This window comes from Balaenoptera borealis (genome assembly GCF_965194805.1).
Source record: "Balaenoptera borealis genome assembly, chromosome: 2".
Taxonomy (NCBI): domain Eukaryota; kingdom Metazoa; phylum Chordata; class Mammalia; order Artiodactyla; family Balaenopteridae; genus Balaenoptera; species Balaenoptera borealis.
In genome coordinates, this window is record NC_138867.1 from 78,687,376 (window position 1) to 78,710,421 (window position 23,046).

The following is a 23,046-nucleotide window of genomic DNA, read 5'->3' on the forward strand; positions in this document are numbered from 1 at the left end:
CGCATGCCGCAACTACTGAAGCCCACACACCTAGAGCCTGTGCTCTGCAATAAGAGAAGTCACCACAAATGAGAAGCCCGCGCACTGCAACAAAGAATAGCCCCTGCTCACCGCAACTAGAGAAAAGAAAGCCCACGCACAGCAACGAAGACCCAATGCAGCCCCCCCAAAAAAATAAAATACAAAATCTAAATTATTACTGAAATGACTACATCCCATTAAGCTAACACATGCTGAATGCACAGTACCTGCATGTTGTCCTGTACCATGTGCCAGAATTTTACATGTAGCTATTTATATCATAAATTCTATGATGCTGGTAACCAGATTTTTTCCCCTTATGTATTGAACTTATTCACACTCCCTCTAAGCACCGAGGACACTGCTTTGTTCCCAACATAAGAATGCCAAACAAGATCAATAAAGAACGGGTAACTGAATTATTCATAGAAAGGAAGTCAAAGAAAAGAATGCAAAGGGGCAGGAAAGGGAGCAGTTTGCAGTGTTCAGTTTGAAAGATGACATGCAGAGAACCAAAAACAAAGAAGAAAACATAGATCAGATAAAATACCTAGCCCTGGATCCAACAATGCAAAAAAAGGAGGGAAAGGTTTTCTCTCATAAGAGGAGAAAAGAATAAGAAAATATTCTACTATTTTTCCCCACTTCTACTAATGTTCAAAACAGTTTCATTTACTGTTTTAAACAGTAACCCGACTAATCTAATCATAACTAATTTGGCGTTACTTTTGCTCTTGATTACTGAAGCAACATATTAGCATCTATGATTCTTATTCTCAAGCTATTTGCAAATTTGGATTTTCTGAACATATATTCACATTACATGAGTATATCCATGTAAAGTGACAAGATTTTTAAAATTCTGATTGGTTTTCTCAAAATAGGTAAGAGGAGGAGAAAGAACTGCTTACTTATTATACAAGAAAATTACCTTAATCAGGATGGAACAAAAGTATCACCACGAATAAACAAAACCAAAGCTTATCCTATAGAAGTCATTCTCAACTAGTACCATCTAGTCATCTCCATCCCCCTAACCTTTGGCACGGGAGCATAATTTGGAGATGTGGAGGCACTTCTTCGGTTTTCACAATGATTGAGGAGTGCTGTTAGCATCTAACAGACGGGGGACAGGGATAAGATCTTCCTGCAATGGGGGAAACAATTCTGTACTATGAAGATCAGTACCACTGAAAAGGCCAACAGAGCACTCATTGATAACCACTGTCCAATAGCATCCATTAATCATCTCCACCTTTTTAAGGAATTAAGGTCAACTTTCCCCGCACACAAAAAGTTTCGAAAAGTCAAAAAATACCATATATGGCCTCCCTGGTGGCACAGTGGTTAGGAATCTACCTGCCAATGCAGGGGTCATGGGTTCGAGCCCTGGTCCGGGAAGATCCCACATGCTGCAGAGCAACTAAGCCCGTGTGCCACAACAACTGAGCCTGTGCTCTAGAGCCCGTGAGCCACAACTACTGAGCCTGTGTGCCACAACTATGAAGCCCATGCCTAGAGCCCATGCTGCACAACTAGAGAAGCCACTCCGATAAGAAGCCTGCAGAGACTGGAACAAAGATGGCGGAGTAGAAGGACGTACTTTCACTCCCTCTTGTGAGAACACCAGAATCACAACTAGCTGCTGGACAATCATCGACAGGAAGACACTGGAACTCACCAAAAAAGATACCCCACATCCAAAGACAAAGGAGAAGCCACAATGAGACGGGAGGAGGGGCACAATCACAGTAAAATCAAATCCCATAACTGCTGGGTGTGTGACTCAGAGACTGGAGAGCACTTATACCACAGAAGTCCACCCACTGGAGTGAAGGTTCGGAGCCCCACGTCAGGCTTCCCAACCTGGGGGTCCAGCAACGGAAGGAAGAATTCCTAGAAAATCAGACTTTGAAGGCTACTAGGCTTTAATTGCAGGACTTCGAAAGAACTGGGGGAAACAGAGACTCCACTCTCGGAGGACACACACAAAGTAGTGTGAGCATCGGGACCCAGGGGAAGGAGCAGTGACCCCATAGGAGACTGAACCAGACCTACCTGCTAGTGTTGGGGGTGTCTCCTGCAGAGACGGGGGTGGCTGTGGCTCACCGTGGGGACAAGGACACAGGCAGCAGAAGTTCTGGGAAGTACTCCTTGGCATGAGCCCTCCCAGAGCCTGCCATTAGCCCCACCAAAGAGCCCGGGTAGGCTCCAGTGTTGGGCTGCCTCAGGCCAAACAACCAACAGGGAGGGAAGCCAGCCACACCCATCAGCAGTCAAGTGCATTAAAGTTTTACTGAGCTCTGCCCACCAGAGCAACAGTCAGTTCTACCCACCACCGGTCCCTCCCATCAGGAAACCTGCATAAGCCTCTTAGATAGCCTCATCCACCAGAGGGCAGACAGCAGAAGCAAGAAGAACTACAATCCTGCAGCCTCTGGAACAAAAACCACCTTCACAGAAAGATAGACAAGATGAAAAGACACAGGGCTATGTACCAGATGAAGGAACAAGATAAAACCCCAGAAAAACAACTAAATGAAGTGAAGATAGGCAACCTTCCAGAAAAAGAATTCAGAATAATCATAGTGAAGATGATCCAGGACCTCGGAAAAACAATGGAGGCAAAGATCGAGAAGATGAAAGAAATGTTTAACAAAGACCTAGAAGAATTAAAGAACAAACAAACAGAGATGAACAATACAATAACTGAAATGAAAACTACACTAGAAGGAATCAATAGCAGAATAACTGAGGCAGAAGAACGGATAAGTGACCTGGAAGACAGAATGGTGGAATTCACTGCTGCAGAACAGAATAAAGAAAAAAGAATGCAAAGAAATGAAGACAGCCTAAGAGACCTCTGGGACAACATTAAACACAACAACATTTGCATTACATGGGCCCCAGAAGGAGAAGAGACAGAAAAAGGACCAGAGAAAATATTTGAAGAGATTATAGTCAAAAACTTCCCTAACATGGGAAAGGAAATAGCCACCCAAGTCCAGGAAGCCCAGAGAGTCCCATACAGGATAAACCCAAGGAGAAACACGCCGAGACACATAGTAATCAAATTGGCAAAAGTTAAAGACAAAGAAAAATTATTAAAAGCAACAAGGGAAAAATGACAAATAACATACAAGGGAACTCCCATAATGTTAACAGCTGATTTCTCAGCAAAAACTCTTCAAGCCAGAAGGGAGTGGCATGACGTACTTAAAGTGAGGAAAGGGAAGACCCCACAACCAAGATTACTCTACCTGGCAAGGATCTCATTCAGATTCGATGGAGAAATCAAAAGCTTTACAGACAAGCAAAAGCTAAGAGAATTCAGCACCACCAAACCAACTCTACAACAAATGCTAAAGGGAATTCTCTAAGTGGGAAACACAAGAGAAGAAAAGGACCTACAAAAACAAACACAAAACCATTAAGAAAATGGTCGTAGGAACATACATATCGATAATTACCTTATATGTGAATGGATTAAATGCTCCAACCAAAAGATACAGGCTTGCTGAATGGATACAAAAACAAGACCCATATATATGCTGTCTACAAGAGAACCACTTCAGACCTAGGGACACATTCAGACTGAAAGTGAGGGGATGGAAAAAGATATTCCATGCAAATGGAAATGGAAAGAAAGCCGGAGTAGCAATACTCATATCAGATAAAATAGACTTTAAAATAAAAAATGTTACAAGAGACAAGGAAGGACACTACATAATGATCAAGGAATCAATCCAAGAAGAAGAAGTAACAATTATAAATATATATGCACCCAACATAGGAGCACCTGAATACATAAGGCAACTGCTAACAGCTATAAAAGAGGAAATCGACAGTAACACAATAGTAGTGGGGGATTTTAACAACGCACTTACACCAATGGACAAATCATCCAAAATGAAAATAAATAAGGAAACACAAGCTTTAAATGACACAATAGACTAGATAGATTTAATTGATATTTATAGGATATTCTATCCAAAAACAGCAGATTACACTTTCTTCTCAAGTGCGCACGGAACATTTTCCAGGACAGATCACACCTTGGGTCACAAATCAAGCCTCAGTAAATTTAAGAAAATTGAAACCATATCAAGCATCTTTTCTGACCACAATGCTATGAGATTAGAAATGAATTACAGGGAAAAAAACGTAAAAAACACAAACACATGGAGGCTGAACAAAACGTTACTAAATAACCAAGAGATCACTGAAGAAATCAAAGAGGAAATCAAAAAATACCTAGAGACAAATGACAATGAAAACACGACGATCCAAAACCTATGGGATGCAGCAAAAGCAGTTCTAAGAGGGAAGTTTATAGCTATACAAGCCTACCTCAAGAAACAAAAATCTCAAATAAACAATCTAACCTTACACCTAAAGGAACTAGAGAAAGAAGAACAAACAAAACCCTAAGTTAGCAGAAGGAAAGAAATCATAAAGATCAGAGCGGAAATAAATGAAATAGAAACAAAGAAAACAATAGCAAAGATCAATAACACTAAAAGCTGGTTCTTTGAGAAGATAAACAAAATTGATAAACCATTAGCCAGGCCCATCAAGAAAAAGAGGGAGAGGGCTCAAATCAATAAAATTAGAAATGAAAAAGGAGAAGTTACAACAGACACCACAGAAATACAAAGCATCCTAAGAGACTACTACAAGCAACTCTATGCCAATAAAATGGACAACCTGGAAGAAATGGACAAATTCTTAGAAAGGTAAAACCTTCCAAGACTGAACCAAGAAGAAATAGAAAATATGAACAGACGAATCACAAGTAATGAAATTGAAACTGTGATTAAAGATCTTCCAACAAACAAAAGTCCAGGACCAGGTGGCTTCACAGGTGAATTCTATCAAACATTTAGAGAAGAGCTAACATCCATCCTTCTCAAACTCTTCCAAAAAATTGCAAAGGAAGGAACACTCCCAAACTCATTCTATGAGGCCACCATCATCCTGATACCAAAACCAGACAAAGATGCTAAAAAAAAAGAAAATTACAGACCAATATCACTGATGAATATAGATGCAAAAATCCTCAACAAAATACTAGCAAACAGAATACAACAACACATTAAAAGGATCATACACCACGATCCAGTAGGATTTATTCCAGGGATGCAAGGATTCTTCAATATACACAAATCAATCAATGTGATACACCATATTAACAACTGAAGAATAAAAACAACCATATGATCATCTCAATAGATGCAGAAAAAGCTTTTGACAAAATTCAACACCCATTTATGATAAATACTCTCCAGAAAGTGGGCACAGAGGGAACCTACCTCAACATAATAAAGGCCATATATGACAAACCCACAGCAAACATCATTCTCAATGGTGAAAAACTGAAAGCATTTCCTCTAAGATCAGGAACAAGACAAGGATGTCCACTCTCGCCACTATTATTCAACATAGTTTTGGAAGTCCTAGCCACGGAAATCAGAGAAGAAAAAGAGATAAAAGGAATACAAATTGGAAAAGAAGAAGTAAAACTGTCACTGTTTGCAGATGACATGATACTATACATAGAGAATCCTAAAAATACCACCAGAAAACTACTAGAGTAGTAGTGAATCTAGTAAAATTGCAGGATACAAAATTAATGCACAGAAATCTCTTGCATTCCTATACACTAAGGATGAAAAATCTGAAAGAGAAATTAAGGAAACACTCCCATTTACCACTGCAACAAGAAGAATAAAATACCTAGGAATAAACCTACCTAGAGAGACAGAAGACCTGTATGCAGAAAACTATAAGACAGTGATGAAAGAAATTAAAGATGATACCAACAGATGGAGAGATATACCATGTTCTTGGATTGGAAGATTCAATATTGTGAAAATGACTATACTACCCAAAGCAATCTACAGATTCAACGCAATCCCTATCAAATTACTAATGGCATTTTTTACGGAACTAGAACTAATCATCTTAAAATTTGTATGGAGACACAAAAGACCCCGAATAGCCAGTCTTGAGGGAAAAAAATGGAGCTGGAGGAATCAGACTCCCTGACTTCAGACTTTACTATGAATCTACAGTAATCAAGACAATATGGTACTGGCACAAAAACAGAAACACAGATCAATGGAACAAGATAGAAAGCCCACAGATAAACCCATGCACCTATGGTCAAATAATCTATGACAAAGGAGCCAAGGATATACAATGGAGAAAAGACAGTCTCTTCAATAAGTCGTGCTGGGAAAACTGGACAGCTACATGTAAAAGAATGAAAATTAGAACACTCCCTAACACCATACACAAAAATAAACTCGGGCTTCCCTGGTGGCGCAGTGGTTGAGAATCTGCCTGCCAATGCAGGGGACACGGGTTCGAGCCCTGGTATAGGTAGATCCCACATGCCACGGAGCAACTAGGCCCATGAGCCACAATTACTGAGCCTGCGCGTCTGGAGCCTGTGCTCCGCAACAAGAGAGGCCGCGATAGTGAGAGGCCCACGCACCGCGATGAAGAGTGGCCCCCACTTGCCACAACTAGAGAAAGCCCTCGCACAGAAATGAAGACCCAACACAGCCATAAATTTTAAAAAATAAATAAATAAATAAGTAAGTAAATAAATAAAATTTAAAAAAATAATAATAATAAACTCAAAATGGATTAGAGACCTAAATGTAAGACCGGACACTATAAAACTCTTAGAGGAAAACAGAGGAAGAACACTCTTTGACCTAAATCACAGCAAGATCTTTTTTGATCCACCTCCTAGAGTAATGGAAATAAAAACAAAAATAAACAAATGGGACCTAATGAAACTTAAAAGCTTTTGCACAGCAAAGGAAACCATAAACAAGACGAAAAGACAACCCTCAGAATGGGAGAAAATATTTGCAAACGAATCAACAGACAAAGGATTAATCTTCAAAATATATGAACAGCTCATGCAGCTCAATATTAAAAGAACAAACAACCCAATCCAAAAATGGGCAGAAGATCTAAATAGACATTTCCCCAAAGAGGACATACAGATGGCCAAGAAGCACATGAAAAGCTGCTCAACACCACTAATTATTAGAGAAATGCAAATCAAAACTACAATGAGGTATCACCTCACACCAGTTAGAATGGGCTTCATCAGAAAATCTATAAACAACAAATGCTGGAGAGGGTGTGGAGAAAAGGGAACCCTCTTGCACTGTTGGTGGGAATGTAAATTGATACAGCCACTATGGAGAGCAGTATGGAGGTTCCTTAAAAAACTAAAAATAGAATTACCATATGATCCAGCAATCCCACTACTGGGCATATACCCAGAGAAAACCATAATTCAAAAAGACACATGCACCCCAATGTTCACTGCAGCACTATTTACTGCAGCACTATTTACTATTTACTATTTATAGCCAGGTCATGGAAGCAACCTAAATGTCCAGCGACAGACAAATGGATAAAGAAGATGTGGTACATATATACAATGGAATAGTACTCAGCCATAAAAAGGAACGAAATTGGGTCATTTGTTGAGACGTGGATGGATCTAGAGACTGTCATACAGAGTGAAGTCAGTCAGAAAGAGAAAAACAAATAACGTATATTAACGCATATATGTGGAACCTAGAAAAATGGTACAGATGAACCGGTTTGCAGGGCAGAAACTGAGACACAGATGTAGAGAACAAACGTATGGACAGCAAGCGGGGAAAGCAGCGGGGGTGTGGGGATGGTGGTGTGATGAATTAGGCAATTGGGATTGACATGTATACACTGATGTGTATAGAACTGATGACTAATAAGAACCTGCTGTATAAAAAAATAAATACAATAAAATTCAAAAATTAACAAAAAAAAGAAAAAGAAGCCTGCACACCGCAATGAAGAGTAGCCCCCTGCTCACTGCAACCAGAGAAAAGCCCACGCGCAACAACCAAGACCCAACACAGCCAAAAATAAAATAAAATAAATTAGTTTTAAAAAATACCATATAAGTAATCACAGATATCAGAGACTGTTATTTTATTAAATTATCCCAAAAATAAAGAAACAGTTACAATTTATATTGGTGTATATACACATTTTTAAAGACTCAACTTTAAATGAACTTTATCAGGTTAACCTGAATAGGAAAGAGGAAAAAAAGTCTCTTTGGGAACTTACAGGGCCAAAAACAAGCCAGTTAATGACTGCCTTCATTAAAATTTTATGATCCTAAGAGATGAGCTGATCAATTACTGTTTTAAAAAAATAAATAATACACACAGAGTACAGGATGGTTTTGAAGGATTGGATGAATCCAGAATTAAGAATTAAGCCATGATCTCTAGCTCCACCTGTGACTATCAGTTCAGAACCAGGTGGGTCCAATCCCTGTTGTTCACAAAAATGTTCCTGAAACATTAAGAACTTCATTTTACGTTCCTCCAAATTTTAACCCAATATTTAAGTATCTGGTCATGTCGAGTGTTGATGTCAACTATACATACCATTTAAATAACAATGTCTTGGCTACGTCCATTTTTCCTTGTTTATACTCTGCTATTGCCAGAGCTGTCAAGACATGAGCTTTGTCTTGCTCTGATTCAACAGTAGACAAGGCTCTCTCATAGGCTGTTACATAGAGTTGGAAACAAAAACAAAACAATATAAAAGCAATCTTGACTGACAAATGGTGGGATTTTTCCTTTCCTAACCCTATTTTTTAAAAGGGTCTAACTAAAATTACATCTTATTGTTCCCCTGCTCTCAAGTGAATGGAATAAAAATTTAGAATATCTAACTTGATTTAGCTGTTCCAAGGTGGTTCTAGGAATATCATTCGGGTTATTATGTGATATTTCTCAATTTTCTTCTTTAGAATCTATAGGCAGGTTTGAATCAGTATCTTCAAAAGAAGTGGAGGTCTACAGTCATTGAGGTATCACCCACATTCCCATGTACAGACCAGCAACTCCATTAAGCAGTACTTAAAATGAGCTGCACACACATAGGCTGGGCCATATATGTGAAAATGCACTCAATAAGCATTTTTGGAGAAACCAAAATTTATTATTACTAACAATGGTTGAGGCCTTCATTTGTCAGAAATATACACTGAAACACTGTGTAGTAGTAAATACTTGCTTTCAAATGCTACCTTATACATGTACCCTAAGTAATCTTGGGTCTGTTTCCTCATCTAAATAATAAAGATAACATTCAGTTCGTAACACTGCTAAAAGGACTATTCATCATAATAATGTACTAAAGGAAGGAACAGATAAAAAGTACCTCTTAACGTTCCTGACTTTTAGTCAGATTTTTAATAAACACTACAACCCCTACTCTCATCTTAATATTACATCTTTCTGTATGTAAGCTCATCATGATTAAATTCTTCTCAGCTCTGGAAAAGTAGAAAGTATCCTTTAGCTTTAAGCAGTGCACTTACCTTTGCTGCTCTCTTTATACAGACCCTTCATAAATAAAGCCAATCCAAAACCTATGATGTCTTCTAACTCCTCAAGGGGTGTTGACTTAAAAGCCTGGATAGCTTTATCATATTCACCAATAGAGCTAAGAAGCAAAACATAACTTACTTTTAATATCAAAAATCATTTTGGCTTATATCATGAAAATTCAGAAATATTATTATACTAAAGCTCTTTTAACAACTTAACCTACTTCATCTATCAGTGTTAAAGCTGTAGAAAAGCCTTTTATTAAAATAGAAGGCATATCACTTATTTCCAACAGGATGCACTAGGGGGATTTAACTTCACACTTTTCTTTTAAATTATGTGTGAAAATGAACAGTTCTGCTGAATTACAGTCTTTTTTTTTTTAACAAACTTGAATTAAACTGTTATAAAAATAATTTCAAGTTGACTTTGATACAGAACTCTAATTTTTTAAGCTTAATATGTTAGTTAAATATTACCCTATGAGCATCTTTGACAAGCTTAGCAAGTCATAACCAAACCCAGCCTTTGTGTAAACTGTTTATCTGCACATCCATTTTTTTTGGAGGGCATATAGATACACTAAAATCCCACAGACAAAACTACACATTATCTTTTCTGTATTTAATAGGAATAAAAGTAAAAATTGTTATACATGATACTAAAGTAGAATGCTTTTTAATAACAACAAAATAAAAAAACGTGTTTTGTTTACTTAAAAATGAAGAGAAGCTGCCACCACCTGGAACAGACTCACTGTACCTTTGAGACTCTGATTTCTGGTATCTATCACTATAATCAGAAACTGCTTCTATTTTTAATGTGTTATTAGAAATCTTTTCATAAAATCTTTTTAATCTTGGAGGTGTGGGTGGGAGCTAAAAATATAGGCAATATTTGCTTCTAAAATTAATTTTATGAAGGTGAAAGAATTTAAAAATCCATTAACTCAAATTTTGATAAATATTTAATGAAGGGAAGAGGACTACCTTAGATTGTTTATGGATACATACATGTACTTTTAAAGTATTTTTTTAATGAACACTATCTTCAAACATTTGATAACTTTTGTAGAGAAAAAGAATTGAACTAGAGAAGGGCACAAGGGGCTTCAACTTTATTTGTAACTTTTTTTTTGAAAAAGAAACCTGAAACCTATAACAGAATTTTAAGATCTGTTATATCTGAATGGTGACTATTCATTAAATTATGCTCCATACTCTACTGCTGTGTTTTGCATGTTTAACATATTTTATAATAAAAACAAATTAAAAAGAAATCAGATGACCTATTTTCAATGGGAGGTATAAATTTTCTTCTAAAACAGTTACACTATATGAAACATCTAACTAAAGAGAACAGATACTTTGCTCCATACAGTTTCTTACAACAAAATCTTGGAACAGAGCTCTATCAACTCCTAAACACAACAGTTTAAAAGAATTAAAAGGAGAAGCAATCAAAACAGGGACAATTTTCTGTCTATAGATATGATTCAGTTACACGGTTATAAAAGAAACGAACTGGCTACCTCCAATTTCTACTATGTAGCTCCTTGAAAGATGTAGGTACTAATCCCAAAATATCAAACTATAGTTCTAATAATGTGTTTCAAACTGGAACATTCAATTTTGGGGCAGCTCTCAATTTGAGGAACGCCTCCTTAACTTGAGCCAAAAGTCTTCCTCCCATTAACACTCTTCCTGTCCGAACCGAGTTCTATCCTCTGAAACAATTGGTTTGCAACCTATTTTTTTTTTCAATCTTTTTCTTGAAGTCAGAAGTCTTTGAGGCTCTGAAGAAAGTGTTATTGCTCCCTCCCCACCCCCAAAATGCACACATACAAAAATTTTTGTGTACTATCTCAAAAGGGTTTCTGGACCCTTAATCCCACCCCCAGTTTAAGAATATACGTCAAATCAGAATAAATCTAATCCTCTTCCAATTAACTAGGCTTCTACTATTAGAAACAGTAACTATCTCTCCTGTCTAGTTCACAACCATCAGTTCTACACCTGGTCCTCACAAAGGACACTGGGGCTAGGGGTCATTACAGGGACAGGAAACTGTTAACACAGCTTGGTACGGTGGGAATGATGTATCCTGGGGGAATGTCATCATCGTACTCATTCATACACAACCCACTACTCTGGAAACTGGTCATCACCTCACTAGCCCCATAGCTTTCACCAGAAAAACCTGTTAGGTTCATGGAATTAATGGGAAAAAATATGCTTACCATAACAATCTGCCATAATTCCTTATTGTAACATTATAAGCATCTCTGTCTTCTGCAGTCTGTAACAACAAAATTGCCCTTTAAAAAAAGGACAAGGTATTTTAAATTATCTACATGCAATAGCATTCTTTTACTCTTCCTCCTTAACTGAATCTACGGATTTTTGTTTTCTTCATTTAATTCTACTAATTATTTAACTAGTTCCATAACAGCTTATTTATATTTTATTAAACTGGTACCGCAAAAGCACTTAATAGATTTTAGATTGTCAGGAAAATAATAAAAAGTGACCTCTTAATAAGAGACATCACTTACCATACTTGAGCTTTAAATATTCCAAAGATTTTAATCTAAACATGGGGAACAACTGGGTTGATGTTTTAAAGTTTTGACATATTTGAAGTATATAGAATTTGAAGTGCATAGTACACTCTTAAAATTATTTATATACTAGAAGTTTGAGGTAGGAAGCCAGGAAATTGAGTGCTTTCATGTGCCTTTACCTGCTACATACAGAAAGATATTTAGACAATAATGAATTCAGAGATGGGAATGAGTCATCAGGAGTCCCAAGAGGCTTAGAATAAATACAACAACATGCTGACAGCCCATATTTTTACCTTCTCATGCTCAGTCCCCTTTGGGCAAGCAGGGAAATGTCTCAACAACTAAAGGAGTTGGATATTTAATGACTTCTTTTTTTTTCTGTTAAAGATTAGCCAGGGAGAAATAGCCAAGAAAAGCTTTTAATGCCCCTGATGTTACATGAAAAACAAAAATTTGCCAGAGAAGTCTAAAAGACAGTATTATAGAAACAGTATCATATTAAAGACTGTACCTGTGGTTAGATTTATACCTAATTTGTAATTTCAAGTCTCAAATACTTGTTTAAGGAGAAAACAACAGTGGTGATCAGTCAAGAAAGAGTGGTGTATATCCAAGTGACTATGGAGTTGCCATTTTAAGCAAAGGTATAACCAGTGTTAGACTCACAATATTTGTGATTATAATATATACCAAAAAAAGTAGCAAGCATTCTATAGCTGCCTAGTTTTCTCTGTTTAAAAATCCTGCTCACTGTTGTATACTGTCAAATTTCCACAGTTTCTTTATTGGTAACTTTATTGTAACGTTGAAAGAAATAGAATTGTGGGTTTTCATAAACCTCTCTCCACATACACCTGGCAAAATAACTTCTTGATTATACAGCCTCCAGTACCATCTAGTGATTACTTCTTTAACTACAGAGAGATCCATACAAGGATGGCAAAGCATTTGGGACACCTCGATTATTTATTATCTGACAAGGCTTCTTCTAAACATGTGTTTACTTAGATTTAGGGCAGTGATGTGCCTCAGAGGTTAGGCAATCAGGTCTTTTAACTTTTCGTCTAGTACTCACGAGATCAACAGTGATTTTCTTATTCACAGATCAATTAATTTTTTTTTTTTTTTTCTTTTTTGGCTGCGTTGGGTCTTTGTTGGTGCATGCGGGCTTTCTCTAGTTGTGGCGAGCGGGGGCTACTCTTCGTTGCGTTGCACGGGCTTCTCATTGCAGTGGCTTCTCTTGTTGCGGAGCACAGGCTCTAGGTGCATGGGCTTCTGTAGTTGTGGCATGCGGGTTCAGTAGTTGTGGCTCGTGGGCTCTAGAGCGCAGGCTCAGTAGTTGTGGCGGATGGGCTTAGCTGCTCTACGGCATGTGGGATCTTCCCGGACCAGGGCTCGAACCTGTGTTCCCTGCATTGGCAGGTGGATTCTTCACCACTGTGCCACCAGGGAAGCCCCACACATCAATTAATTTGTGGAGAATAAAACTTCAAGTTGATGTCATTTCCTCTCACTCTCCCAGCTGGTCATTTCACTCAAGCACGCTGTCCTTGTTTCCTCAACATACCAAGTCCACTCCTGCTTCAGAGCACTTGTTCTTGCTGTTCCTTCTGCCTGGAATGCTCTTTCCCTGATAACCAAATGGCTTGTGGCCTCGCTTCATTCAGGTCAGGCCTTAATTGCCTCCTTAGGAAACCTACCTCTTAAACCTATCTCAAATTTGCTGCTTGCCTCTCTAGTGTCCGGCCCTTTACTCTACTTTGATTTTCTTTCCTAGCAATTGTTAACGTCACAGATGTTTATTAGCTTACAATGCGCCTCCCCTCCACCAGAACATGAGCTCCATGAGAACTGAGCCTGTGTTTGTTTTAATTCACTGCTAAATTTCTACTGCCAAGGACACTGCTTGACACATAGCAGTTTAACAAATATTTACTGAATGAATAAATACGATATAGTAGACATTAAAGTGATTCAAAATAACATGTAATTTTTTCTCATGTCTTAAATCTCATTTCTTCTCTGAATAAATACATGTCTTTAATAATAAAGTGAGACAAACTGTAAAGGGACAGATTTTTCTAAAACCTGAGAGGTTTTTTGGTTTGGTTTTTATTTTTTCTTCTCTCTCTGTCTCTGTCTTTCTCTCTTTCTCTCAGGTTGAGCAATAGAAACGAAAATATAGCTGAAAATTCAGAACTGTATCTTTTCATATACAAAATGTAATAATAAATAAAGATCAGGAAAAGAATCAGAACATTTTATTAGTACCTTCTTCATGAAAATGAGACTATATCTTAAAAAGGCCAACTGACAAATAAGGACCACATTTCAATTAAAGGGAGCCTTTACCTTTGGTATGCATCTGCTGCTTCCTTCTTCAGTTGTAGATGTTCATTTAAGTAACCCAACATTGTGAAAGCTGGAGCATAATTCTGAATTCTTTCTGGAAATCCAAAAATATCTTTTCTTTGCATGTGCATAATGGTTGTGTTTGTAAAATATGAGTTTTATTTTCAATTTTTTTCAATATTTTAAACACTAGATTATTTCCTGAGGTCATGGGCATTGCTAAGAATAGTAGTCTGATTTTATCCTGACTATAAAATATAGTAATCATTTCAGAACTCTTTTAAATTATTGAATAACATCTATAGTTACATATGGCTTCTACTTATGTGTTAAAGTTTAAACACTTTTTTATTCCCAAAGGTATAACAATTTGAAATCATAGCTCATGTTAAAACTAGTCATTTGAATTGTAAGGAAATCCAGTTCTTTGGCTAGTCACTTAAACCTTCCTGTGATTAAATTTAGCAACAATTTCTCTTGGTGGTTCTGTTCCAATTTCTATGTATTTTTAAAAAAAATTCAGTATTGTACTCTAGAAACAGAAGATGATTTGGGCACTTTCAGTGTAGTAATTTGAATTCTAATGTCAAAAAACATCATATATCTACTAATGTACAAAGGAGAAAGAAACACATCTGATCAACTTAAGTTGTGTTGGGAATCAAGCCTTCAAATCTCTTAAACTGTTTAACAGAGTAGAGTATAATCACATCTTATGTGATGGTTAGTTTCTAACTGTCAAAGCATAAGGTAAAAATCACACGGTTAAAGTGATTCTTGAAAAATTCTTAGGTCATCACACAAGGAGAAGGTCACCAATCTGAGTCAAATTAAGATGAGACCCATAACCTTCATCCACTCTCACCCTGAGGCCAACGGTCAGCAGGACAAATGATTTATCTGCATTTTCTCTTGTCCTCCCCTCTCTCTTTTCTGCTTCTAAATTAATATTTTTTTGGCCAGGCACATATAATTGAATTTGTTAAATGAATATATGATACGGCTCCACTGCAGACTCAAAAGCCTAGCTATTTATAACTGTCAGAGACTGTTGTTCTAGGTATCTGAATTTTGCAGAAAGCTAAAAATTTACCTCTTTATGTAAACCCTTCACAAATGTTTCCCATTCTGTAAGGAAACCTATCAATAAAATTTCTGATCATACACTTTCTCAGAGGCTCTAGGTATTCATTAGAGTCATTCATTTGGGCACACTGCATAACATTTTAATGTCTCGAAGTGCTGATGCTTATAAATGAACTGCCTTCTACTCAAGTGCCCCAGGCTCAATTCAGGAAGAGTATTACCATCCTGCATATTACAATGATGAGGCATTTTCTCTTCTGCTTTTCAGTTTATCTGATTCTTCATATTATTCAACTGTCAATATTACTGCTTAAACTCCTTGCTTCTTTATTAGAATTTTGTCGAGGGATAAATAAGATGCTAGTGAAACTAACATTTCTTGAGCATCTAGGATATGCCAGGTACTCTGCATAACATTTTGTATATATCATCTCATTAAACCCTAAGCAATAGATACTTTCACTCTTGTATTATAGGTAGGAAAACTAAAATTCAATTTGGTAATAAGCCCAAGGTTTCATCATGGCTACTAAGTGGTGGAGCTGAGACTAAACCCAATGTTAGTTTTATTAAAGAAGAAAGTTATTACAATAGATGGTTAATTAAATTTCACCATTTTGTCCTTTTCCTAAGCCTAAACATATTTTTCCAGTATGCTGAAGAAAGATCAGGTGTTAAAGTGCGAGGTTAAAGGCACTGGGTTTGGAACTTAAAGCATATTACCTCACTGAATTCTCACATCTCTGCAACCTCAGTATTATTATCTCTACATCCCAAGATTAACAGAAGTTAAGGGAAGTAAAATACTTGGCCTAAGACTGCAGAGAAAGTAAACAGCAGAGCTAGAACAGCAGCAACTCAGGACCATTAGGCTCCAAGATGCTTCCTACTACAACATGGAAATCACTTCTACCTTGACTCATTAGGTAATAACAATTTTCAGAACTCTTCAAAAATCTTTAGTAAAGTTTAAAAAGCAGAATACTCGGCCGTGGGGGGGGGAAAGGGCAAATTCGTGTCTTAAGGAGCTAATATTTAATTTGGAATTAATTTTAAATTTAATTAATTTAAATTCTTTAAATTATCTCAACAATTATTCATATATCTTGCCATTGTATAACAGGTGCCTTACCTGTGTATTTACTCAAAACCACTTGTGCTGCTGGAATTGCATTCATCTGGAGGATGTTGTACTGGTACAGCTCCGTGTCTCTGTTGCTTTTATCTTGCAATGTTGTACAGACCCAATACGCGTAACCTATTGCTCCCTCCGTCTGTAAAAAAGCCAAAGTTAACAAGTAGACACAGGGTAATAAATCCGCCAAGAAAAATTAAGAAATGAAACAATGTACTTCAATACAGTAAATATCACATCTTAGTCTTCTAAGACAACTGGTAAGTGCCTTTAAATAAAGGGTCACTATGATACAACACAGCTAAGAACATATTTAAATCACTTGCTTCAAACCTAAGTAGAAGAATCAAGCAGGATAAATAAAGGGGAAAAAACAGAGCCCCTCCTGATGGGTTGGTTTGCTTCTTCTCAGCATCATTTCCATAGGTCAAACAAATAGTTACCAATCAAAAGAATTCTAAAACACTTTCATAAATAACCTAGAAATGTCAACCAAGTCTAGTATTTATCTCATTTTTTTTTTTGTATTAATAGTTAACTCCTTTTTATTGCTTAGCATTCCATAGGTATGGACGTACCAGTTTGGTTTCTTTTTAACATCTTTATTGGAGTATAATTGCTTTACATTGTTGTGTTAGTTGCTGCTGTATAACAAAGTGAATCAGCTATGAGTACACATATATCCCCATATCCCCTCCTTCTTGCGTCTCCCTCCCACCCTCCCTATCCCACCCCTCTAGGTGGTCACAGAGCAAGAGCTGATCTCCCTGTGTTATGCGGCTGCTTCCCACTAGCTATCTATTTTACATTTGGTAGTGTATATATGTCAATGCTACTTTCTCACTTTGTCTCAGCTTACCATTCCCCCTCCCCATGTCCTCAAGTCCATTCTCTACATCTGTGGTCTGTGTCTTTATTCCTGTCTTGCCCCTAGGTTCTTCAGAACCTTTTTTTTTTTTTTAGATTCCATATGTATGTATTGGCATATGGTATTTGTTTTTCTCTTTCTGACTTACTTCACTCTGTATGACAGACTCTAGGTCCATCCACCTCACTACAAATAACTCAATTTTGTTTCTTTTTATGGCTGAGTAATATTCCATTGTATATATGTGCCACTTCTTTATCCATTCATCTGTCAATGGTGGTTTTCTTTTTAGAGTCTCAGTTTCTATTCTACATGACTACTTCATCTATTGAATCCCAATGTCATTTCTTCATCAGCTCTTTAATGACAGTTTAATCTGTTTTTTAAGAAAGAATGAAGAGTAGAGACAACTGCTGTCATTAACATCTGATACAACTATGTATTCATTTTCTCAAGAAGGACAGTACTTTATTCATTAATGAATCCTGAAGAATGCTCAAATTCTTACATGCATACTGAGTTCCGTAGTGTGCCTGAAGAGATCCATGGTGTCATAACTTCCAACTGTCTCTGCAATTAGAGCCTATAAAAGGAAAAAGGAGGCTCTTAATGTATTTAAAAGGACTACTACTACTACTATTACTACTACTACTACTACTACTACTAACAATAATAATAATAAATGAAACTCTTTGGAGGAACCAAAGGTTTACTAGCTGTGCTTAAAAGCAAAGGTAATTTCTTTTTCAATCTTGGCTACCGTATTCCCATGGCTCAGAGGACCAGAATGACTTGTTAAATTAGCCCTTAAGCTGACAGATGCTTGCAGAACTCCATTTGCAACCAGGGAGTTAGTGAAATAATCCACATAAAACTCCTCAGAACACTGATAAAGCTATGCTACCTTCTCCCTTCCCTCCCCCCAATCTATTCATACTGGTATTTGTCTGGATTAGAGTTGTTAATCACAGGGTCACCTCAGATTCAACTGGAAAGCTTTTTAAAAAGGAGATCCTCTCCCTTAGAAATCTAGCTTCCATAGATCTGGGTAGAGTCTCAACATGTTTATTTTTTAAAACTGCCTCAGGATTTTAATTATATCTATGCCACTGACTTCATAGATGATGTGATAGTTAAAATTACTTTCAAGCTCATCTATCTTTTATAAGAAAGCAGGGTTTTTTTTTTAGTTATCATAATTACTAATTAAGAAATTAATATTAAGCCTCACTCTATTGTTACCATTTTAATTAAATCTACTAATTACCTCCTGAAATAAATTATTTTTAAGAACAGAAATAATTTAAAAATAAGAAAAGGGACTTCCCTGGTGGCACAGTGGTTAAGAATCTGCCTGCCAATGCAGGGGACACAGGTTCAAGCCCTGGTCCGGGAAGATCCCACAAGCCGTGGAGCAACTAAGCCCATGCACCACAAATACTGAGCCTGCACTCCAGAGCCCGCGAGCCACAACTACTGAGCCCGCATGCCACAACTACTGAAGCCCACGCTCTGCAACAAGAGAAGCCACCGCAATAAGAAGCCCACGCACCGCAACGAAGAGTAGCCCCCACTCGCCGCAACTAGAGAAAGCCCACGTGCAGCAATGAAGACCCAATGCAGCCAAACATAAATAAAATTTAAAAAATAAATAAATAAAAATAAGAAAAAAAAATACTTAAGTGACTCTGATGAGCATCTCAGACCTATTGACCTACAGCAGTGTTACTCAAAGTGAAGGCCCTGGACCACCAGCATCGTCCTCAGTTGGGAGCAGTTAGAAATGCAAATTCTCAGGTTCCCTGGGTCCAAAACCTTACATAGAGATTAGTGTAGTAATGCCACTGCTCCCAGATGCTACCACAGCTAATGGCAACAGGAGTCTGCCTTTTCTAACTCTGCTTGTTTCACCGATTAACTAGAATCAGACCCAAGAGCCAAAGTACAATAGAAGATATCTAATCCCTGATTAATGATTTTCTAATAGGGGTGATGCTCCCACTAGTCTCTGAACTGAAACAATCAACCACTTACTAACTTATTACAACTTCTCAACTAGACAAGACCTTGGAGGCCACTCAGGCCAATCCCCTTCTTTTTCAGGTAAGAAAAATGAAATCCAGAAGTGATATGTTAAGGTAAAACAATTAGTAAGTGACAGACTCAGACTAGTAACCTGATTCCTATTTGGCAGTACAAAAATCTAAACTTTGTCGGTGGGGGGGGCACTCATAAACAAGTACCAAATCAAATATGAAGATTTTACAGAAAATGAGAAAACATAATCAAAATGATCTTTGTAAATGTTCATTTTTTTGATAAATGTATGTTAACAGAGTTCTAGGTTTATTTTTTAAGAATAATAATGGCAGAATGATGGTGTTCAAAGCCCCTCAAATCAAAGCTTAATCATTACAAGCTGTATGACCTTGGGCATGATACTTAGGATCTCTTAGCTTCAATTTCCACACACAAAGAGCCTAGCACAGCAACTGGCACAAAGTAAGCCCTCAAATGCTATCATTATTATCAGTGTTGTTTATATTAACACGTTATTTATACCACTTTCTATTAACATGTTAGTTATAAAACAGATTATTAATAACTATATGTTATATATCTTACTTGTCCAATCCAGCACATTAAATAAGATGGATCAAGGGATTGAGCCATTTTGAAAGCTTCATGAGCTTGCTAGGAAAAAAGGCAAAAAATAACAAGCCATTTAATTAACTTTATATTAAAGCACTTGTATGTAAAAAGCATAAGAGAATAAGAAAAGTCAGACTTGTAAACATAAATACAAATGTACCTAAAACTTCACTGTTTAAGCACAATTGGCAATGCTTAAAACTATGTCTTAAATATAGTCCTGAAAGAGTCCCGGATTCAACAGATTTCTCTGCAGGCTTAGGGATTCTGGTCCTCAATGAAAGGGCACTGTAGGTGTCTACCTCATAGTCTGTAGAACTTTGAACCAATCAACCATCTATTTGCTAAGCCACAGGTCCGGTGGAAATAATTAGAGAAGGCTGTATCTATTCCCCTCTCTTGGAGCTCAACTGGGAAGATAAAAACTAACAACCAGTGAGGTCTGAGACCTGCTACTGGGCGAAAGGAGTGGTCAACATAAATCTGAGCTAAACAATTAGGAAACTTTCAAGTTACCCCACTTGGACACTTTAAATCGTATGCTTTTTTTTCTGCTACAAAGAATAACTTATTATACGCTGCTTTATATTGTTTTCCCAATTATCTACCAATTATCTATGTGTGGCAGGAAACAGTCTTTTTTTCTCATAAGAAAGTAAGCTCATGGGCAACAACTGCACCACACTACCATAAAACCACATTAGTAGCTTATTAACTAAGACTTGGCTTTGTTTAAATTTTTAAAAAATATTTTCACATATTTTAAGATCCAAATTAATATTTTTCTTCATTCTATTTACAATCTTCTAAAGCAATCTCTGCAGTGACTTCATGTATCCCTGAGAATACCACTGAAGCTATTTTAAAAGGATGATATTCAATATACTGGCTGAAACACAAAACAGTACAGATGTGCTATTATATATAGATTTGTGGAAACTTCTAAACATGACCTATAAACATGCTCCCCATTACTGTAGTTCCAACTCTCTATGTACAACTCTTCAAGTATGACAATTTACACCGTGGCATGTAAAGGGATTAATACCTGCTAAAGCCAAATCTAAATTACCAAGCAAAGGTTAAATTTAAGTTTCTAGAGAGTACTAATAAACGCCCTTACTTCATCACCCCACCCCCAACACAGCCTACATGGGACTCCTCCTAATGTGTAAAAGATAAAAAGAAAAACACCCAAATAATTCGTAACAGAATTATTTTAATCTCCAAATGAAAAAAACAACATAATTATAAAACCAGAAATTTCTTGTGACATGGAAAGGGAAATAAATCTTACACATTCATTATTCAATATAATAAAGTGAATGCTATCAATGGTCTAGCACATTAGAGAGCATGCTGGATAGATAACAATGTGCAAAGTATTTCTCCACAAGAAGTTAAGCTATTATGAAGAGGACATATATAGAAAATGTCCTTTACTTTTAATAGGACAAAACAGATAATATATGTACCTCAATCTTTTCATTTGCAAGGTATAACACTCCCAAGTTGGTCCATGCAACAGCATTCTAAAAAACACACATATACAAAATTAGGTCCCTTGTCTACATAGCAGTCTCAGAAAATCATTAACACTAAATTTTGAAGTTATTTTGCATAGACAGAGACACGTAACACTCACAATTTGTTCTGATTGGATTGATTTGATGAAACAGTGCTGAGCAAGGGCATAATTTCCAATACCTGAAAAATACAAACTTCAATAAAACTGAACTTTACTGCCTGAAAACAGGCAATCTTCTAAAAATATTGAAGTGTTACTCAATTCTTACCACTGTAACATGAAACTACACCAAGAGCATTCCAGTATAAATGATTATTACTGTCAAGTCTCACAGCCTTTTTCAGACACTGAAAAGTAAAAGTAGATAAATTTTTATTTCTCAGAATATCAGCATTTATATCAAGATAAATGTGGTTTTATGTGAAAACACTACAGAATTTACTTTATCAAAAGCATCTTTCAGAAAAGCCCTTAGTTTTTTTAAAAGATTATGAAAAATTTCTCAAAACCATACATGCAAAGATTTCTCCAACAGCTCCTGAAGATCATTTGAGTTGCTGCCTGTTTCTGCTAGATGTTGTGCTTGGCGATAATAATTAATTCCAAGATCACACCACGTATTAGATGTAGACATCAGTTTTAATGCACGACCATAACACCTATGGAAATATAAAAGTGAATGTTATATTGTGTTATGATGTTCTAATTCGATTTGAATGTCATCCACTGGCAATCTTTGTAAGTTACCTTCCTCCAAGATGGAGGAGCTCATTTTTCTTTAATACTTGTTTTCTTTCTTTCTGACCTAGGAGGCCTCCTAAGACACTAACATTCACTTTAGATGGTGAGACAGCATACAGACTGGTACAAGCATCCCCAACTAGCTTCCAAAGGCAAGACACATCAGCTCGATGCTGCAGAGCCCTAAAAAAAAGAAACAGTGTGATTCTTACAAATTATTTCCAAAAAGTATGGCGTTTACCTCCCTCACTACTACATACAATTAAAACAGAAAAAGTATATATACAATTTTGATTTAGTTCCTTAGTTAAATGCAGTAAATGCTTTACTGAATTCCTTCTAGCCATCTTATATCTTATCACCTCCTTATTATGAAGAAAGGAAGAGGGGAAGGAGAAGGAATGGACTGTTTTAAGTGACAGAAACTTTGTAAACATTTCTTTGGTACTCTTTATCATTTTTCTTAGAAGCAGCAGAAATCACATAAATAAATCAATAAATTTTCCAGGACCAATTTACCTTTAATACTGAATTTTTTAAACTATGCTTTTTGTGTTTGTCTATTTAAACAAAAACCAAAGCAGTAAAGTTGGTAACTGTCTCATAGTTGATTATTATAAACTTAGGTTTTGCTGGCAGATCTTCCCTCAGATATTAAAAAAAAAAAGG

General features: G+C 36.7%; 1 protein-coding gene across 9 annotated transcripts in view; it reads right to left on the reverse strand.

Moving 5' to 3' along the window:
- Positions 1-23,046, reverse strand: part of SKIC3 (SKI3 subunit of superkiller complex) — a 162,110-nt gene that overhangs the window by 25,911 nt on the left and 113,153 nt on the right. For all 9 annotated transcript variants that reach the window (XM_082375059.1, XM_082375060.1, XM_082375062.1 and 6 more), the window contains 12 exons: positions 22,384-22,560; positions 22,151-22,295; positions 21,905-21,983; positions 21,754-21,815; positions 21,584-21,640; positions 20,082-20,150; positions 17,965-18,039; positions 16,586-16,727; positions 14,368-14,461; positions 11,689-11,766; positions 9,440-9,564; positions 8,496-8,619 (listed from right to left, as the gene is read on the reverse strand). In XM_082375059.1, the coding sequence (XP_082231185.1) occupies positions 8,496-8,619; positions 9,440-9,564; positions 11,689-11,766; positions 14,368-14,461; positions 16,586-16,727; positions 17,965-18,039; positions 20,082-20,150; positions 21,584-21,640; positions 21,754-21,815; positions 21,905-21,983; positions 22,151-22,295; positions 22,384-22,560 (1,227 nt within the window). The remainder of the gene's footprint in view (positions 1-8,495; positions 8,620-9,439; positions 9,565-11,688; positions 11,767-14,367; positions 14,462-16,585; positions 16,728-17,964; positions 18,040-20,081; positions 20,151-21,583; positions 21,641-21,753; positions 21,816-21,904; positions 21,984-22,150; positions 22,296-22,383; positions 22,561-23,046) is intronic.